Source organism: Bison bison, unplaced genomic scaffold (genome assembly GCF_000754665.1).
Source record: "Bison bison bison isolate TAMUID 2011002044 unplaced genomic scaffold, Bison_UMD1.0 scf7180017864367, whole genome shotgun sequence".
Taxonomy (NCBI): Eukaryota; Metazoa; Chordata; class Mammalia; order Artiodactyla; family Bovidae; genus Bison; species Bison bison.
The window spans coordinates 4,821,443-4,840,756 of NW_011494939.1; the positions used below are offsets into that span (position 1 = coordinate 4,821,443).

A 19,314-nucleotide genomic window follows, 5' to 3' on the forward strand; every position below is an offset into this window, starting at 1 on the left:
ATGGCTGCAGTCACCATCTGTAGTGATTTTGGAGCCCAGAAAAATAAAGTCTGACACTGTTTCCACTGTTTCTCCATCTATTTGCCATGAAGTGATGGGACCAGATGCCATGATCTTTGTTTTCTGAATGTTGAGCTTTAAGCCAACTTTTTCACTCTCCTCTTTCACTTTCATCAAGAGGCTTTTCAGTCCCTCTTCACTCTGCCATAAGGGTGGTGTCATCTGCATATCTGAGGTTATTGATATTTCTCCTGGCAATCTCGAGTCCAGCTTGTGCTTCTTCCAGCCTAGCGTTTCTCATGATGCACTCTGCTATAAGTTAAATAAGCAGGGTGACAATATACAGCCTTGACGTACTCCTTTTCCTATTTGGAACCAGTCTGTTGTTCCATGTCCAGTTCTAACTGTTGCTTCCTGACCTGCATATAGGTTTCTCAAGAGGTAGGTCAGGTGGTCTGGTATTCCCATCTCTTGAAGAATTTTCCACAGTTTATTGTGATCCACACAGTCAAAGGCTTTGGCATAGTCAATAAAGGACTCTTACAAATGTTATTAATCCTCTTTAAGTTCTTACTGACATTATTGAAAGTGAAAGTGAAGTTGCTCAGTCTGTCCAACTCTTTGCGACCCCATGGACTGTAGCCCACCAGGCTCCTCCATCCATAGAATTTTCTAGGCAAGAGTACTGGAGTGGGTTGCCATTTCCTTCTCCAGGGGATCTTCCCAACCCAGGGATTGAATCCCGGTCTCCTGCATTGTGGGCAGATGCTTTACTGTAACCCAGGCTAGCTCTACTTGCTCCAGGCTATAAAATATTACCTATCACTTGGGCTTCTTTTAATCTTAAGCCATCCCCACAACACCTTTTGACCAGGGAGGGCATGGAAACGACCACTCCTTGAGACACAGGCCTCATGTTTTTCTTTTTATATCAGAATTTCATACTAGGGGAAAACCAAACAAACAAAAAAAAACACTTGCAAACCACAAGTTTCTTCCCATACTGTGTGACCATCACTTCTTCCAAGAGAAACTTGGTTGTCTTAGAATTCACAGACACACACACACACACACACACATTTGGAAGGGAATTGGGCATAATGTATATAGATTTACTAAGGAGTACAAAGAAGTAAATATAAATCATTCATAATCCTACCATTCAGGAAAACAATTGTAGGATTTAATTTTATTTATTTATTTATTTTTTAATTGGAGGATAATTAATTTACAGTATTGTGGTGGTTTCTGCCATACATCAGCATGAATCAGCCATAGGTATACATATGTCCCCTCCCTGTTGAACCTCCCTCACACCCCATCCCACCTCTTTTGGCAGGAATCCAAATTGATACATCCACTATGGAGAACAGTATGGAGATTTCTTAAAAAATTAGGAATAAAACTACCATATGACCCAACAATCCCACTACTGGGCATATACCATTAAAAAAACCATAATTGAAAAGGACATATGCACCCCAGTGTTCATTACAGCACTATTTACAATACCCAGTACATGGAATTTTATTATATTTACTTCCAGGCTTTTATGTATGCATTTCACACTTTCACTTACTTTTGTATTCCTGTGAAACATTTTTATGTGGAAGGAAGAAAGTATATTACCACTCTTGCTATTACAAATCCCCCCCCCAAAAAAACCCAAATCCCCACTTTGAAATTGTCTTTAGTTTTTTTGTTTTTTCCTGACTATGAATTATGGGATGAATATTATTTTAGAAAATTTACATAATAAAGATCATACACTAAGAAAACAAAATCACCATAAGTCCTTCCATGTATAGACAAACACCATTAGCTTCCCTGGTAGCTCAGACCATAAAGAATATGCCTACATTGTGGGAGACCAGGGTTTGATTCCCAGTTCAGGAAGATGCCCTGGAGGAAGGAATGCAACCCACTCCAGTATTCTTGCCTGGAGAATTCTATGGACAGAGGAGCCTGGAAGGCGATAGTCCATGGGGGTCGCGAACAGACACGACTGAGCGACTAACATTCACTTCATTAGCAGTTAGTAAATAAAATAATATTTAATTTCCAGTACCTTAGCCGAACCTCCTTCTAGATCACTTGGGTCCATCTCCAAATCCTCAGGAGACTCAAAATCCAGCAGCCCCTGTATTAACCCAAAAGCCTTATTGAAAATCAAAAAGTCAAATGCTAACTTAATCTATTGTGCAAACAATCTCCAGCCAATGCTAAACTGAGGATGTATATAAATTTGTCTGTTTGTCACAAGTAAGAGGGAAAAAGTAAATGGAATATTCAGCACAAAGTTCCTTCCACAAACATAGAATCACATTGGACACACTATTTTGTAGCCTGCTTTTTTTCAGCAACTTATTATGAACATTTTCCCACATCAATATACTTTTTTTTATACATGTTTTTAAATTGTGGCAGAGTATTGCATACTATGGGCTTCTCAGGTGGCGCTAGTGGTAAAAACACACCTGCCAATGCAAGAGATGCAAGAGACTTAGGTTTGACCCCTGGTTGGGAAGATCCCCTGGAGTAGGAAATGGCAACATGTTTTGATAATCTGGCCTGGCATTTTCATGGACAGAGGAGCCTGGTGGGCTACAGTTCTTGGAGTCACAGAGTCAGACACCACTGAGCGACTGAGCACAAGCAGAAAGGATTGCAGGCTATAGCTAAATCATAATTGATTAATTCCCCTCTACTGTTAAATATTTATGTTAAATAATTTTTTACTACAATAACAGTCTTTATACACTTTTCTTAAGGATAAATACCTAGAAGTTGAATTGTTAATGTTAAGAGTTGTGATACATGTTTCCAAGTTCTTTAGAGAAGGACTATGCCCCATCAGCCATATATGAAAAAATTTTTCACCATCCCGTAGCCTACTTGGAGTATTACTATTTAATCAAAAAGTTTTGCCAGCCAAATCAACAGAGCAATCCCACCTCACTGCTGTTTTGAATTTGAATTTCTCAAATAACTAGTGAAGTAGAACTCTCAAAAAAATGTTTGTTATTAGCTTTTATTCTTTTGTAAGCTGCCTAGTTCCTTTGTTCATTTTTCTATTATTTATTTTGTTTTTAATTTCAGGTTTACTGAGGTATAATTGACATATAAAATTGTTAGGTATCTACAGTGTGTCTTTTTTAAAAGAGATTTATACAGTTTTAATGAAAATTTTGAGAATAACAATGTCCATCACTCAACCATGAATAAGACCGAGACTTTTTATGACATGAAGGAGATAGAAATAACAAACTCTGAAAAGGAAGGAAAAAAAAAAACAAAAACACTTCAGGCTAGTGCTTTGTGACAGTCAGAGGGAGGAAGCAACTTACAGCCAATAGAGAAGCTAAGGTGGCAAGATGCTTTGAATGACTAAAATTAAGGAAGCTGAAAACATCCTTAGCCAGGAATTTATGTCCTAAGTTGCTTTAGTTGTGTCCGACTCTTTGTGATGCTATGGACTGTAGCCCGCCAGGCTCCTCTGTCCATGGGATTCCCCAGGCAAGAATACTGAAGTGGATTGCCATTTCCTTCTCCAGGGTACAGCGTGTCTTTTAGTGATTTGACACATGTATATACTGTGAAAAGATTCCCCCACCTGGTTAAATGACACATCTATCATTTCATTTCTTTTTTCAGTATGAACATTTAAATCCTACACTCTTGTCACATTTCAATTATGCAATACAGTCTTACCAACTATAGTCACTACATTTTACATTAGAATTTCAGACCTTATTCATCCTTTTATTTATTTTTTAATTGGAGGAAAACTGTGTTAGTTTCTGCTTTACAATGTGAATCAGCCATAATTATATATATTTAACTATATAATTAATGAAATACAATAATATAATATCATTATATATACATGTGTGTATATACACACACACACACATATATATATATATAATTAGTAAAGGGTACAAACTTTTATTTAGGAGATGAATAAGGAACTGAGAAAGTAGCATTGACATTATCCTGTGTAAAACAGATAGCTAGTGGGAAGCTGCTATATATTAAAAACACAGGTAGCTCAGACTGGTGCTCTGTGATCATATATTATGGTATATTATAATAGCCTTCCATCCCCTCCTTCCCCTCCCTCCCATCCCACCCCTCCAGGTGGTCACAGAGTGCCAGTCTGGGCTCCCTGTGTTATTAATATATAGCAGCTTCCCACTAGCTATCTGTTTCACACAGGATAGTGTATGTATGTCAGTGCTACTTTCTTAATTCCATATTCATCTCCTAAGTAAAAGTTTATACCCTTCACCTATTCTTTTTTTTACATAGTGGTCTATTTATGACATGAGTTGGATTACATAGGAAACCATCATGACCACTTATTCTAGATCATCTTTCTTGCAATAAGCTAAACTTACTGTAAACAAATTATGTACCATTTTGCAAACCATATTTTATTAAAACAAAATCCAAGCAAGGAAAATTCTCTACATTAAATTTGATAGTTTCCATACATCACTTAGCCTGTTTGACAGAAATAATGAGCCCATCTCTACTAATCTTCTAGATTCCTCATATATGTGTTAATATACAATATTTGTTTTTTTTCTTTCTGACTTTCTTCACTCTGTAGAGACTCTAGGTCCATCCACATCTCTATAAATGACCCAGTTTTGTTCCTTGACATATATACACTACCATATGTAAAATAGATAGCTAGTGGGAACCTGCCATAAAGCATCAGAGGCTCAGCTCAGGGCTCTGTGATGACCTAGATGGGTGGGATGGGTGGAATGGGTGGAGGAAAGTCCAAGAGGGAGGGGACATATGTGTAGATAGAGTGGATTCACTTCATCGTACAGCAGAAATGAACACAACATTGTAAAATGATTATACTTCAATTAAAAAAATTAAGTAATAGCAAAAACAAACAAAAAAATCATGAGCTCAGTTAAAGTGAGTTCTATTGTTCCTTAATGCATTTATCTTTAATGTATGCTGGGCTTCCCTGGTGGCTCAGCTGGTAAAGAATCTGCCTGCCAATGCAGGAGGCACAAGAGATGTGGGTTTGACTCCTGGGTCAGGAAGATTCCCTGGAGAAGGAAATGGCAACCCACTTCAGTATCCTTGTTAGGGAAATTCCAGGGACAGAGGAGCCTGGCTGGCTACAGTCCATGTGTTTGCAGAGTCAGACATGACTGAGCACACACGCCTAATGTGTGCTAACAAATAATGTATTAGTATTATCTAATCAACTTGCTATGACATAGACATTACATACATTATGTACTCTGTCATGACTTTTAATATCATAACATCTCAGAAGAAAGTATTAAGCATTTCATAGATACTTGTTTTTTGTTTTTTATTGTTAATTTCTATAGGCTTATTAAACATGCTGACCATTTGTCACATATCTTGCTAATACAATATTTTCCCCATTTTTTCATGCGTCTGTTTTTAATGGTATAACCTATCATTCCTTTTCCTTTTTGTTTATACTTAGAAAGCTTTCGCACACCAGGATCCCATGATCCTTCCTAAGGCATGAGGCAGTTGGTCCAATATCCATGCTCTCCCAAATAAGCTGATGGTAAGCACTGCAGCGGGGCTTCCCAGGTGAAGTGGTAAAGAACACTCCTGACGTGGGTTCGATCCCTGGGCTGGGAAGATACCCTGGAGGAGGGCATGGCAACCCACTCTAATATTCTTAAGAATTCCATGCACAGAGGAGCCTGGCGGGCTACCCTCAAAGAGTCAGACACGACTGAAGTGACGTAGCACGCAGGCACTGTCCCTCAGAGTAGAGAACACTCCAAAGTTCTTCCTCTCTTCACGGGCATGCCAATGGTTTAACCTTGTTCTTCCAGGCAGGAAGAAGCTTAGCTATGGGATAACCTGGTCTGTCTTGAGTAGCCTCCCAAGGTTTTTGCACAGACCCCCAAGGAATATTTTATAGTGATCTTGTCTCTTGTTTCCTCAGTGAAATACAAACCTTCGAAGTATTTTTAACATGCATTACCTCACTTAATGTTCCCAAAAAGCATACCAGGAAAGTACAATTACTACCTTCATTCTTTAGGTGAGGGACCTGAGGTACAGAGAAGTTAAGCAATTGCCTGGTTTCACCGTAGCCTGGAATCATCTGAGCCAGACCACACCCAGGATGTCTAATTCCTGAGTCAGTGTTTCTAATCACTATGTCCTACAGACCTCCACGGAAGGTACAGACTTAGCTATTGCATCAACATTGCTTCTATGGGAAAGCTTGAGCTCTTCAGTACTGGGTGCACCAGGCCCAGGAGGTGAAGACCCCTACATAGGTTCTGCTCCCTCCTCATTGAGCCCAGCAGTAGATAGGACTTTTAAAGTTAGGATGACAGTGAAGATGGGGCTGTCAGAGAAGCACAAGGCCCTAAGTGAATGCTTTATCAAACATGCTTATAGATGCCACTCATGGAGGGAATCAGAGGGTCACCTTCCTCACTCCCAGGCTGGTGTGATGACTCCGGGTATGAAACAACAGCTGCAGGTTATGTGATGGAAGCTTCCTGGGGGTCAGCCCTGAGCCAGCTCTTGACCGACTATGCCACCCACTGAACCTATGCGGGAGGGTGAGTGTCCTCACTTTAGAGACAAGGAAACCAAGGCCTGAGAGGCCCCCGTACACTGGCAGCAGCAGAGCCGGTGTAGCCGAAGCTAGGCCTACTGATGCCAAGCTGAGAGGGGGAACTTGTCCTGAGGGCAGAACACTGGTAGTAGCTTAACTGCCCTGAGCCTCCGTTTCTTCACAATCCAGAGCCTCTGGGCGTATGACTGTGGGGATTAAGAAATACATGTGGGAAGGTACTCAGTAAACAGCTTGCTTTCAAATTAACAGAGAGTAGCCACTGGGCAAGACCTACTTATAAAGGTTAATTAAAAGTGGCCCAGAAGAGTGGCCCAGACCTTTCCCCTAGCATATATGTGGGAAAGCAGCCTTGACAGAGCTCCTGACCTGTGTGTGTGGCGGTGGGGGTGGGGGGGATGGGGGTGGGGAGGCTCCTAGGAGTGTTCTCCTGCAGGTGTGCTGGTCTCAGAGCGAGAAAGAACCACTAGGGGGTTCAGCAGAACAAATTCCTCCTGTTATGCTGCTCTTGAGAAAAAGCCTCCGTCTAAAAGCAGAGGTAGATGCTGCGGAAGAAGAGAAGAATCCAGTGTTGCCTTCTCCCCTCTGTTTAAATGTATGTAACATATTAACAGTGACTTCAGGGAATATCACAACTCTTTCCTGAAGCTCCTTGCCCCAGCTGTAAAATGGAGCAGATGGTATCTTACCTGTAAACATCTTACCAAGAGTAGTGGCCTGTCTGCCTCCCCACTCTCTAAGCTGCAAGCATGTAGTGGCCTTGTCCTCCCCCGCTTTCCTCCCCAGGACCCCTGCTACAATGAGTTGGGCTCTCCTTAGAGATCCCTGTGCTGGCTACACATTGGACTAGCTAGGCTTCCATGTCCCTATGATTCCTTGGTCTTACTCCTCATTGAAGAAGCTGATTTAGACCTGGGGACAGAAAAAACCTGAAATATAGTCCTAGCTTCACCCTTGGAAGTTGAAGTTACAATTCTATGTGTGTAAGGTAAAGTGCACCATCATACCTACATCTCTTCTCCCAGCATAGGAAGTACTGTCTCATCAACTTACCTTCAACAGCATCTGGTACTTTATAAGTCTCTGACTTGGCTCTCTCAGACACTTAAAAAGAGGGAGACTGTGACCCAGTTGACGCTGGCATACCTTGAAAAGCCAAACAGAAACAACATGAAACAAAACAACACAGAGAGAACAGAAGCAGCAGCATTTAAATACAAGGGAAGTGGCTTCTTCACGGACAGGACAGGGCAGCGGGGTCGACCAGTTCTGTACTGTTTTGGCTGTTCACTCACTTAGCTACTGACTAAAATGAGAGACAGAGGAAAGGGGACAGGCTCGGCTAGTATTTTTAAAGGCAAGTAGGGATGCCAGGCTGTTTATTTCTTTTTCTGTTGCTTGTTCTTTTACGTTGTTTTGTTCTCTCAAGAACTCACTTTATTTTGTTTTCTTGTTTTATAACTTTTTATTGGAGTATAATTGCTTCACAATGTTGTGTTAGTTTCTGCTGTACAATGAAGTCAATCAGTTATATGTATACATATATGCCTATTCATTTCTTTTAGAAAGTAAGTACATAAGGAGGGAGACAATGGGGCAGCCTTCTGAAAAGGAGGCAGCCTGTCTTCAGGTTGGGGCTTGGGGGTGTGGGAATCTATTTAAGGGTACATGATAGGCTTATTGATATCATCGCAGGGATTCCCCCAAGTGTGACTTAATTCCATTTTTAAAACCTATCCTAAAACAGACAAACAACAACAACAAAAAAACTATCCTAGAAGAGCACTCCATTTTCTCACCAGGCTACAGCTGTTCCTTACAGGTTGTCCCATAGAGACCCAGGGCAGCATTGAAACTTTCAGTGTGTAATTTCAAAATAGGAAAGACTTTAATAAACATAAATCCCAATGCCAAATTCCTCTTCCTAGTTCATACTTTTAGATTTCTTTAAAAATTGGGTGCCTATGAACAGTGTCCCAGGAAAAGAGTTTGTGGGAGACCTTAGAAATGCAGTGTTACCCCAAAGTAGGTGCAGTCTTGACATTCTTGCCAGATTGCCCTGGCTCGGGGCAGGTTCTTATGGTATTTAAAATATATTTGAAGATCTTCTTTCTAGGTGAGAAAAAGTTAGAACAAGTTAACCAGTTAGCATTTTTCAATAAAAGGTATAATGACATGGTTTATTCATTCACTCAATAGGCCTGGGTATTTTCAATGTGTAAGGAACTAGGGAGGCACAACAAATAATCTTATGCTGGAGTGAGTGTGTGACAAGGAGGTAAACAGAGGGCTATAAACAACACAGATATGAATGGAGTACTGTGAGAGGAGCTCTAGGACTCTGGCCAATAAATAACTAAATTCATGAACAGGAGTTGGATTTTCTCTTTATCCTTTCTCCTCTTCTCTTTATCTGGGAACCCAGATAAATATCTCCCCCAAATGGTTTTGCAGTGAGTAATAAAATGGACAAAAATGTGCTGGTGGCTGATGGCCCCTCCTTTCTTCCCATGTGTGCATGCTAAGTCACTTCTGTCATGTCCAACTCTTTGCAATCCTATGGACTGTAGCCCACCAGGCTCCTCTGTCCCCCATGTTATTCTCCAGGCAAGAATGCTGGAGTAGGTTGCCATGCCCTACTCCAGGGGATCTTCCTGACCCAGGGATTGAACCCATGTCTTTTATGTCTTCTGCATTGGCAAGTGCGTTCTTTACCACCAGCACCAACTTTACAGTCATCATGATGCCAACCCTGCAAATAAATCTAAGAAATAACCAAAAGATAGAAACATCCCAGAAGGAAAATATGGCAGTGGAAGTTTGAACACAAACTAAGTGGTCTGGGCAATCCCTGCCTCGGACATCACCTTCAACCTGCAGCACAGGTCTTCCAAGACATGAAAAGCTACACCGCTATCTCATAGCTAGAGATCAAGAGGGATTCCAAGTGCTGTGTGAACTATATTCTTATTGTATCAAAGGCCATGAGAGGTGGGCACACATTTGCCAATATCCAAGGTATAAAGCATACCCAAGCCTGTAGAGTCAGTTTACCAGCTTCATCCTCTCCATCAGGAGAACCCAGTCCATGGCAGCTGTGCTTGCCACAGAGCCTGGACTGCTCCAGCAGAGATGACCATGTGGCCACTTCCTTGTGGATTTCTGTGTTCTCTTGGTGGATGCTGAGCTGACACCTGTGCTCCTAAAGCCTTCACTTTTTGCTTCTGTGTCTGTACTTTGAGTATCACAGAACATTACATGCCTTGCAGCACTGAAATACACTACTGACCTAAATTTGCTCTTCAGTTCAAAATTCTTTAGCAAAAACATGGGAACTAACCAGCAGCATACAAAAGTGCCTGATTCCCTTACTTCCTTATAGAATAAATCAGGAGGCTAAAAAATTGCTACCCCAAAACTCATATTCATACAGGGAGATGTGATTGCTTAGGAATTGGGAAGACCGTTGCTCAGGTTCAGTTCTCAGCTTTGTTAGTTACAAACAAAGCTATTTGCTTATTTGGTCTGAGGTCAGTTACTTAACCTTCCTTCACTTCAGTTTCTCATCTGTTCAGTTCAGTTCAGTCGCTCAGTCATGTCCGACTCTTTGCGACCCCATGAATCACAGCACGCCAGGCCTCCTTGTCCATCACCATCTCCCGGAGTTCACTCAAACTCATGTCCATCGAGTCGGTGATGCCATCCAGCCATCTCATCCTCTGTTGTCCCCTTTTCCTCCTGCCCCCAATCCCTCCCAGCATCAGAGTCTTTTCTAATGAGTCAACTCTTCGCATGAGGTGACCAAAGTACTGGAGTTTCAGCTCTAGCATCATTCCCTCCAAAGAACACCCAGGACTGATCTCCTTTAGAATGGACTGGTTGGATCTCCTTGTAGTCCAAGGGAATCTCAAGAGTCTTCTCCAACACCACAGTTCAAAAGCATCAATTCTTTGGCACTCAGCCTTCTTCACAGTCCAACTCTCATATCCATACATGACCACAGGAAAAACCATAGCCTTGACTAGACGAACCTTTGTTGGCAAAGTAATGTCTCTGCTTTTGAATATGCTATCTAGGTTGGTCATAACTTTCCTTCCAAGGAGTAAGTGTCTTTTAATTTCATGGCTGCAGTCACCATCTGTAGTGATTTTGGAGCCCAAAAAAATAAAGTCTGACACTGTTTCCACTGTTTCCCTATCTATTTCCCATGAAGTGGTGGGACCGGATGCCATGATCTTTGTTTTCTGAATGTTGAGCTTTAAGCCAACTTTTTCACTCTCCACTTTCACTTTCATCAAGAGGCTTTTGAGTTCCTCTTCACTTTCTGCCATAAGGGTGGTGTAGTTTTTAATTACTTCATTTGTCCCAGAGTAATAGCTTTGTACTTGATAAGAATTTACTACTGGTATTTTGTCTCCAATATCATAAATCATATAGAATTATATGCAGGTTTGTGGTCTGGGTATGAAAAGCTTTGTAAAACTTTAGGAGAGAAATTCTTCTAAGAAAAGATGTCCAGTTAACAATTTCCCAACCATTTCCTAAAATTTGGACAATTTTTATTTGATAATATCCATTTGTTTCCCACAGGAATTTGGTCCTTTTCTCATTCAATAATTTCAATAAATCTTTGCAATAATGATATAAGCAATTATGAAATATTACTAAATTCTGAAACTAGATTTCACATTAGTGGTTTGATTAGTGTAAAGTTGTAAAATGGTATAAAACACTATAGCAATGCTATAAAAGTAATTCAAAAAGGAAATTAATCAGATTGAATACAAAATAGTTTTTAAATTTTATTTATTTTTAATTGGAGGGTAATTGCTTTATAATATCATATTGGTTTCTGCCATATAGCAACATGAAGCAGGCATAGATATACTTATGACCCCTGCCTCTTGAACCTCCTTCCCACATCTCACCCCATCCCACCCGTCTAGGTTGTCACAGAGCACCAGATTTGAGCTCCCTGAGTCATACAGCAAATTTGCAGTGGCTATCTGATTTTACATATGATGATGTATATGTTTCAATGCTACCCTCTTAGTTCATCCCAACCTCTCCTTTCCCACCTGAATCCACAAGTCTGTCCTCTATGTCTATGTCTCCATGCTTCCCTGCAGATACGTTCATCAGTACCATCTTTCTAGAGTCCATATATATGCATTAACATATGATATTTGTCTTTCTCTTTCTGACTTACTTCACTCTGTATAACAGGCTCTAGGTTCATCTACCTTATTAGAACTGTGTCAAATGCATTCCTTTTTATGTGTGAGTAATATTCCATTGCGTATATGTACCAAAATTTCTTTATCCATTCATCTGTCAATGGACATCTAGTTTTCTTCCATATCTTTAGCTGTCGTAAATAGTGCTGCAGTGAACATTGGGGAACATGTGTCCTTTTTAATTATGGTTTCCTCAGGGTATATGTCCAGTAGTGGGATTGTTGGGTCATATGGAGGTTTCATTACTAGTTTTTTAAGGAATCTCCACACTGTTCTCAAAGTGGCTGGGTCAATTTGTATTCCCACCAAGAGTGCAAGAAGGTTCCCTTTTCCCCCACACCCTCTCTAGCATTTAGTGTTTGTAGATTTTTTGATGATGGGCAATTCTGACAAGTGTGAGGTGATACTCATTGTAGTTTTGATTTGCATTTCTCTAATGAGCAAGGTTGAGCATCTTTTTATGTGTTTATTAGCCATTGGTATGTCTTCTTTGGAAAAATATTTGTTCAGGTCTTCTGCCCACTTTTGATTGTATTGTTTGTTTTTCTGCATGTCAGTTGTTTCAGTTGCTGTTATTTTCTCCCATTCTGAGGATTATCTTTTTCACTTGGTTTATAGTTTCCTTTGCTGTGCAAAATCTTTTAAGTTTAAACAGATTCCATTTGTTAATTTTTGTTTTTATTTCCATTACTCTAGGAGGTGAGACACAGAGGATCTTACTGTGATTTATGTCAGAATGTTCTGCCTACGTTTACCTCTAAACATGTTTAGCTCTAAACCTTTTATTCTGGTCTTATACCTAGGTCTTTAATCCATTTTGAGTTTATTTTTGTGTATGGTGTTAGGGAGCATTCTGATTTCATTCTTTAACACAAAGCTGTCCAGTTTCCCCAGAACCACTTACTGATGAGACTGTCTTTTCTTCATTGTATATTCTTGCCTCCTTTGTAAAAAAATAAAGTGCCCGTAGGTGCATGGATTTATATCTGGGCTTTCTATTATGTTCCATTGGTCTATATTTCTGTTTTTGTGCCAGTACCATACTGCCTTGATGACTGTAGCTTTGTAGTGTAGTCTGAAGTCAGGCAGGTTGATCCCTCCAGTTCCATTCTTCTTTCTCAAGATTGCCTTGGCTATTCAGGGTCTTTTGTGTTTCCATACAAATTGTGAAATTGTTTGTTCTAGTTCTGTGAAAAATACCATTGGTAATTTTATAGGGATTGCACTGAATCTAGTTCAATTTTTTGCATGACCCAATTTTATACTACCCAAAAGATTGCTTTGGGCAGTATAGTCATTTTCACAATATTGATTCTTCCAGTTCAGGAACATGGTATATCTATCCATCTGTTTGTGTTGTCTTTGATTTCTTTCATCAGTGTCTTATAGTTTTATGCATACAGGTCTTTTGTCTCTTTCAGTTCAGTTCAGTCGCTCAGTCGTGTCCAACTCTTTGTGACACCATGAATCGCAGCACGCCAGGCCTCCCTGTCCATCACCAACTCCCAGAGTTCACCCAGACTCATGTCCATCAAGTCAGTGATGCCATCCAACCATCTCATCCTATATAGGACTCTCTGAGATTCCTGGATTTGGGTAGCTATTTCCTTTCCCATGTTAGGGAAGTCCTTGACTATTGTTGTTTTTCAGTTGCTAAGTCGTGTCCTGCTCTTTGCAACCCCATGGGTTTGCAGCATGCCAGGCTTCCCTATTCTTCACTCTCTCCTGGAGTTTTCCCAAACTCATATCTATTGAGTCGGTGATGCCATCCAACCATCTCATCTTCTGTTGCCCCCTTCTCCTCCTGCCCTAAACCTATAATCTCCTCAAATATTTTCTCATACCATTTCTTTTTGCTGTCTTCTTCTAGGGCCCCTATAATTCTAATGTTGGTACACTTAATGTTGTCACAGTGGTTGCTGAGACTGTCCTTATTTCTTTTTATTCTTTTTTCTTTATTCTGCTCTGCTTCAGTTATTTCCACTATTCTATCTCCCAGCTCACCTGTCTGTTTTTCTGCCTCAGATAGTTTGCTATTGGTTCCTTCTAGTGTGTTTTTAATCTCAATTATTGTGTTGTTTATTGACGATTGTCTATTCTTTAATTCTTCTAGGTCTTGATTAAGTATTTCTCATATCTTCTCTATCCATGTCTCCAGTCTATTTATCTGTGCCTCCATTTTGTTTCCAAGATTTTGGATTGTCTTTACTATCATTACTCTGAATTCTTTTTCAAGTAGACTGCTTATTTACTCTTCATTTGTTTGGTCTTACGGGTTTTGTTTTTTTACCATATTCCTTCATCTGCTGCATTTTTCTCTGTATTTTCATTTTGTTTAATTCACTGTGTTTGGGTTCTCCTTTCTGCAGGCTGGAGGATTGTAGTTCCTCTTAACTGTGGAGTCTGCCTCCTGTGAATGAGGTTGGACCAGTGTTTTGTAAAGGTTTCCTTTTTGGGAGGACTTATGCCTGTGTTCTGGTGGATGGAACTGGATCTTGTCTCTCTGAGGGGTACTGCTGAGTCCAGCAGTGTGTTTTGGGGTGTCTATGGGCTTGGAATAGCTTTGGGCAGCCTTTCTGCTAATGGGCAGGGCTGTGTTTCTTTTTGCTAGTGATTTGGCATGAGGTGTCTGGCACCGGAGCTTTCTGGCCTTTGGGTGAGGCTTGGTCTTAGTGTTGAGATGGAGGCCTTTGGGAGAGCTCTTGTCAATTAATGTCCTATGGGATTGGGAGTTCTCTTTGGTGGTCCAAAGTCCTGTACTCAGGTCTCCCACTTCAGGAGTTCAGGCCTGATCCCTTACTGTGGCACCAAGATTTCACAGGCCTCATAACACAGAAGATAAAACCCCAACTCAATAGCCAAGGTGAAACCAACACTCAATAGCCAAGAACACCCAAAGAAACTCACACACTTACAAAGGGAAAAGAAGAGAGAAAACATAGAAAAAAAGGATAAAAAAGGAATAAAAGAAGAAGAATGCAATCAAGACTGGGGTAAAAATAAATTTATTTAAAATTAAAACATTTTAAAAATGGAAAAAGTAGGTTATGAAAAATAAAAATTTAAGGGATAATTTTTAAAAAGAACATGAAATAATATGAAAAAGAAAAGAAAAAAGGCTGAAAGGTGAAAGGGTGAAAAGGAAAGGAGGAAAATGTATGTAGAGTGGCAATTCCACCTCCACCTCCCTAGGAGTTCTTCCAAAACTCAGCTGTTCTCTGGATCTGTTGTGGGGACAGTACAGACTCTAATCTAGCCCTATACCTGTGTGTGCTTTCCTCCAAAGTCCACAGTGGCCAGAGCTAGGGCTTCTTCTTTTGTGTGAACACTCATTGTCCTTTTATATATTCCATAGGACTTCCCTGGTGGCTCAGTGGTAAGGAATCTGCCTGCCAATGCAGGAGACGTGGGTTCGATCCCTGGGTCAACAATATCCCATGGAGGAGGAAATGGCTACCCACTCAGTATTCCTGCCTGGGAAATTCCATGGACAGAGGAGTCTGGTGGGCTATAGTCCATGGGGTCACAAAGAATTGGACATGACTTATCAACTAAACAACAAGACTCAGAGTTTACCTAGTTGATTGTGTGGATTTAGTCCGCAACTTGTACAGCTGGTGGAAAGGTTTTCAATGCTCTTCCTTAGCCACTCTGCCCCTGGAGCTCAACTGTGGTTTTATCTTCACCTCTGCATATGGGTCATCCACTGGAGTTTGCTCCTGAGGCTGCCCTGGAGGACTTGGGTCTGCCCCAGTGAAGACTGGGTATGGAGGTGGCGTGATTGCTTGGATCAGAGACCCTGGAAACACCAGGTATGCGGGGGAGCTGGTGCAGGAGATACGGCTCTATTAGGACTTTTTCTAGCTTCTGGCAACTCCGCCCCAGTGAGGACCAGGTATGGAGGTGGCTCAGCTGGCTGCATTGTGGGGAACCTGGCAGTGCCAGGTGTGCAAGGGAGCCGGTGGCCGTGGGTACATGAGATTTTCACAGTATTAGGGGTTTTTTTTTTTTCCTAGCCTCTGGCAGCTCTACCCTAGTGAGGACTAGGTGTGGAGGTGGCACAGATGCTTGGATCCCAAGAAACCTGGATGCGCCAGATGTATAGGGAAGCCAGCAGCCACAGGTGCAGGATATAAGGATATAAAAAGGCTATTAGAGCCTTTTTCTAGCCTCTGGCAGCTGGTGGTCAAAGGGCTTCCTTGGCTGGTCCTTCTGTGGTGCTTGGTGCAGCAAGCACTCAAAGGGCCCTCCTGGCTGGGGTCCCTCTCTATTGCTCAGTGTGTCAGGCACTCAAAGGGCCACTATCTCTGGGGTCTTTCTCCATCAGCTGCTAGCATCAGTATGTGGGGGGAGAGAGAGGCTACAGTGATGGTCCTACTCCCTGCACTTGACTCAGCAGTATCACCCTGCCTCCAGAGCTGCCCAGCTTTCCTCCAAGGACATTCTTCTATCTCCTCCCTCACATCCCCTCAGGATGTCTCCCACAGTCAATAGCAATCCTTGTCCTGGGATTGCTCTCCAGTCCCTACCCAGCCACTGTGCATTCTGGAAGACCTGTGTCCCTGTCTGGGGTACATAGGGCTGCAGTACAGATTGTCTGTGTGGTTCTCACTCCATTCAGACCTTCACAGATCAGCTGCTTCATCCTCCAACAGCCTCAAATGCCTTCCCTTTGTCCCAAACTATTCCTCCAATGCGGGGGTTTCACCCCTGCTTCAGTCCCTCCACCCCATGTGTTCAGGTCCAGTCCTACTCACTCTCTTTCTGTTTTTTCCCTTCCTTCCTTCATTCTACCAAGTTTTGTGTCAATCTATGTATTCCCTTCTGGTGGTCAGGGACTCCAGACAGCTCTCAGCTGGTGCTCTGTGAGATCCTCTGCATCTGAAGATGTATTCCTGATGCAAGCTCAGAGAGAGATATACTCTGTGGCCACCTACTGCGCTGCCATCTCATCATCTCCTCCAAAATAGTTTTTATGTATCTTTAATTCTGGTTCAGGATGAAAAACCTATGATAAGGCTGTGATGGAAAATCCAGGTAGGGCTATGGAAGGGATCTTCTAGGTTGGTTAAAGCTCTGAGGGTTGAAGACTATTTCTCCACTGTGTCTAATAGCTTGAAACCTGGGGAATCTTCATTTCCTTGCTTTCAGTTTATCACAAATACTGCTCTTAGACTTATTAGTCCTACTTTGAGCTGCTGAAAAATGTTTAAGTTGTTTAATTTATTGTCTCAGGCTCATTAAAAAAAAAAAAGAGCAAGAGAATGAAAAGAAGGGTTGATTGGGAGAGAGAGAAGAAATGTGAAAGACTTAGAAAGTAGAGGGCATCTGGATCAGGTTTCCCAGTGGTTCAGCAGTAAAGAATCTGCCTGCAATGCAGAAAGACACAGGAGATCTGGGGTCAGTCCCTGGGTGGGGAAGATTCCCTGGAGAAAGAAATGGCAACCCGCCCCAGTATTCTTTCTTGAAAAATTCCATGGATAGAGGAGCCTGGCAGTCCATGGGTTGCAAAGAGTCAGACACAACTGAGCACTGCACTGTACTTGATACCGTAGAAAATAAAGTGGAAGAAATATTTTCTGAGAGTTTCAGTTTCGCAGTTCTTTTGAGAGTGTTAATACAACTTTAGCAAAGAATTTAAGCCTGCTGTTTGACTCTTGTCCTAAGACAATGTCAATCACAAATTGGCACTTGCCAAGGTCATTTGTCACCTCCCTCTGTGGAGACTGAATCCTGTGCTACTGCAGCTGTTGTGAAGAGTGAAGCACTCTGTGCTCCAGGGAAGCTGGTGGAACACGTCTTTAGATAGTTAGATATTTTCAGGAACCTATCTTATAATTCCCAATCCTTGCATCTTCTCATATCTAGAAAAGCACTAAATCCCTTCATGGTGACATCAGCTCCTCATGACTAGCAGAAAACTTTTTGTAAAATAAGTGCATGATGGCACTGAACTCTCGTTTCACCAAAATCTTCTATATTGACCTTCCCCAGCTACCACTTTGGAGCAGTTTCTCAGAACTGCCTCCTGGACTGCAGTCCTCATTTTGCCCCAAATAGAACTTAACTCACACTCGCACTTTGTGCATCTCTTTTTTAGTTGACAACAGTTAGCTTAGTCATTCAGAGGAGGATTATCTACCTCAGGGATCAGGGGGGCCAGTCTTCCATTTCAGGAGGCTTTGCAGGAAACCAGGCTTGCAGTCCTTCCCACCCAGCAGGGTGAACTCAGTTCACGCTGGGTGAAGTCCTGCAAAGATCTCCCAGTTTGCATTCAAAGGGCAGATACAAGTTTTTAGACCATTTGTGTTTCCATTTGCCCTTGTCATTTATATAGAAAATACACTATTTAATCACAAGGTTATTTTGATTTATTAGGGGCATAGACTTACTCTCTTGAGAAAGCAACGTGCCAGAAGTTCAGGGTTTTCGGTGCATTTTTCCAATTCTTTTAGAAAAGTCCTAGGGAAAGAAAAGTATAATATTGTTTTGATTTTTATATATATGGGATTAACAAAACTTTTTTTTGAAGTAAAATCACATAATGCCTTAAGAAATGCATAGAAAAATATTGTTTTCCAGGCTTTACCGCTTTTGACTCATCTTCAACATGCTGATTTGGAAGAAAAAATATATATTCTGTGCCATTAATAGGATTCTGTGAAACCACTCATACCTGTTCGGGTAATTCTAAGCACCAGACAGATTGGATACACTGATGATCTCTGCTGCATGATAGTGACATTAACAAGAACCACTGTTGTTGCTGTTACTACTACTACTATCATTGAAAGCTGACTATAAGTCAGGCATAAGCTAAGTGCTTTGCAAATAGTATCTGATTTAATCCTCCACCAAACCTTGCAAAACAGGGTTTCATAAGTGTGAAACCTGAGGTTCAAAGAAGCTGTATAACTTCTCCAGCAAAAGAAACAGAAATAGTATTTTTATTTCAGCTTTGTGTCTGACCAATAGACAAAGAGATGTGGTTAAGAAACAACTGTGATTCCATTCACCAAGCAGTCTCTTCCTTCCTGTCAAGTAGATGTGAGAGCCTGGAGCCATTAGAATGGGTAAAGTAGTAAGCACAAGATGTGGTTTTGTCATCTGTAAAAGTGATTTCCAAAGTCCCCTCCTTTTCTCATTCTTTAGAACCCAACACCTTGGGCTAAAAGGACAATTGGGCTAAAAGGACAGGAGCTATGGGCTAAAAGGACAGTTGTCTGACTGGTTAGCATTTTCTAACACCCTGGTTCCCAGCACCCCCCTATGATAATAGGTAAGTGGATTTGTGTCTTAGTCAACTTTGTACTCCTAATGCGGAACACAGTGCCTGACACAGAACAGGTGCTCAACAAATGCTGACGTGTGAATAGATGAATAAGGAAAGGAACTCACAAATGAATACAACATCGATGCCTGACTCTAGTACATGCTCCATTAATGTCTTTTCCCTTCTTCCTTGGG

At 41.3% G+C, this 19,314-nt stretch overlaps 1 protein-coding gene across 8 annotated transcripts in view; it reads right to left on the reverse strand.

Moving 5' to 3' along the window:
- The window catches only part of MCF2L2 (MCF.2 cell line derived transforming sequence-like 2), a 260,492-nt gene that overhangs the window by 49,506 nt on the left and 191,672 nt on the right, over positions 1–19,314 (reverse strand). For all 8 annotated transcript variants that reach the window (XM_010855660.1, XM_010855653.1, XM_010855658.1 and 5 more), the window contains 4 exons: positions 18,240–18,309; positions 8,630–8,722; positions 7,664–7,756; positions 2,069–2,140 (listed from right to left, as the gene is read on the reverse strand). In XM_010855660.1, the coding sequence (XP_010853962.1) occupies positions 2,069–2,140; positions 7,664–7,756; positions 8,630–8,722; positions 18,240–18,309 (328 nt within the window). The remainder of the gene's footprint in view (positions 1–2,068; positions 2,141–7,663; positions 7,757–8,629; positions 8,723–18,239; positions 18,310–19,314) is intronic.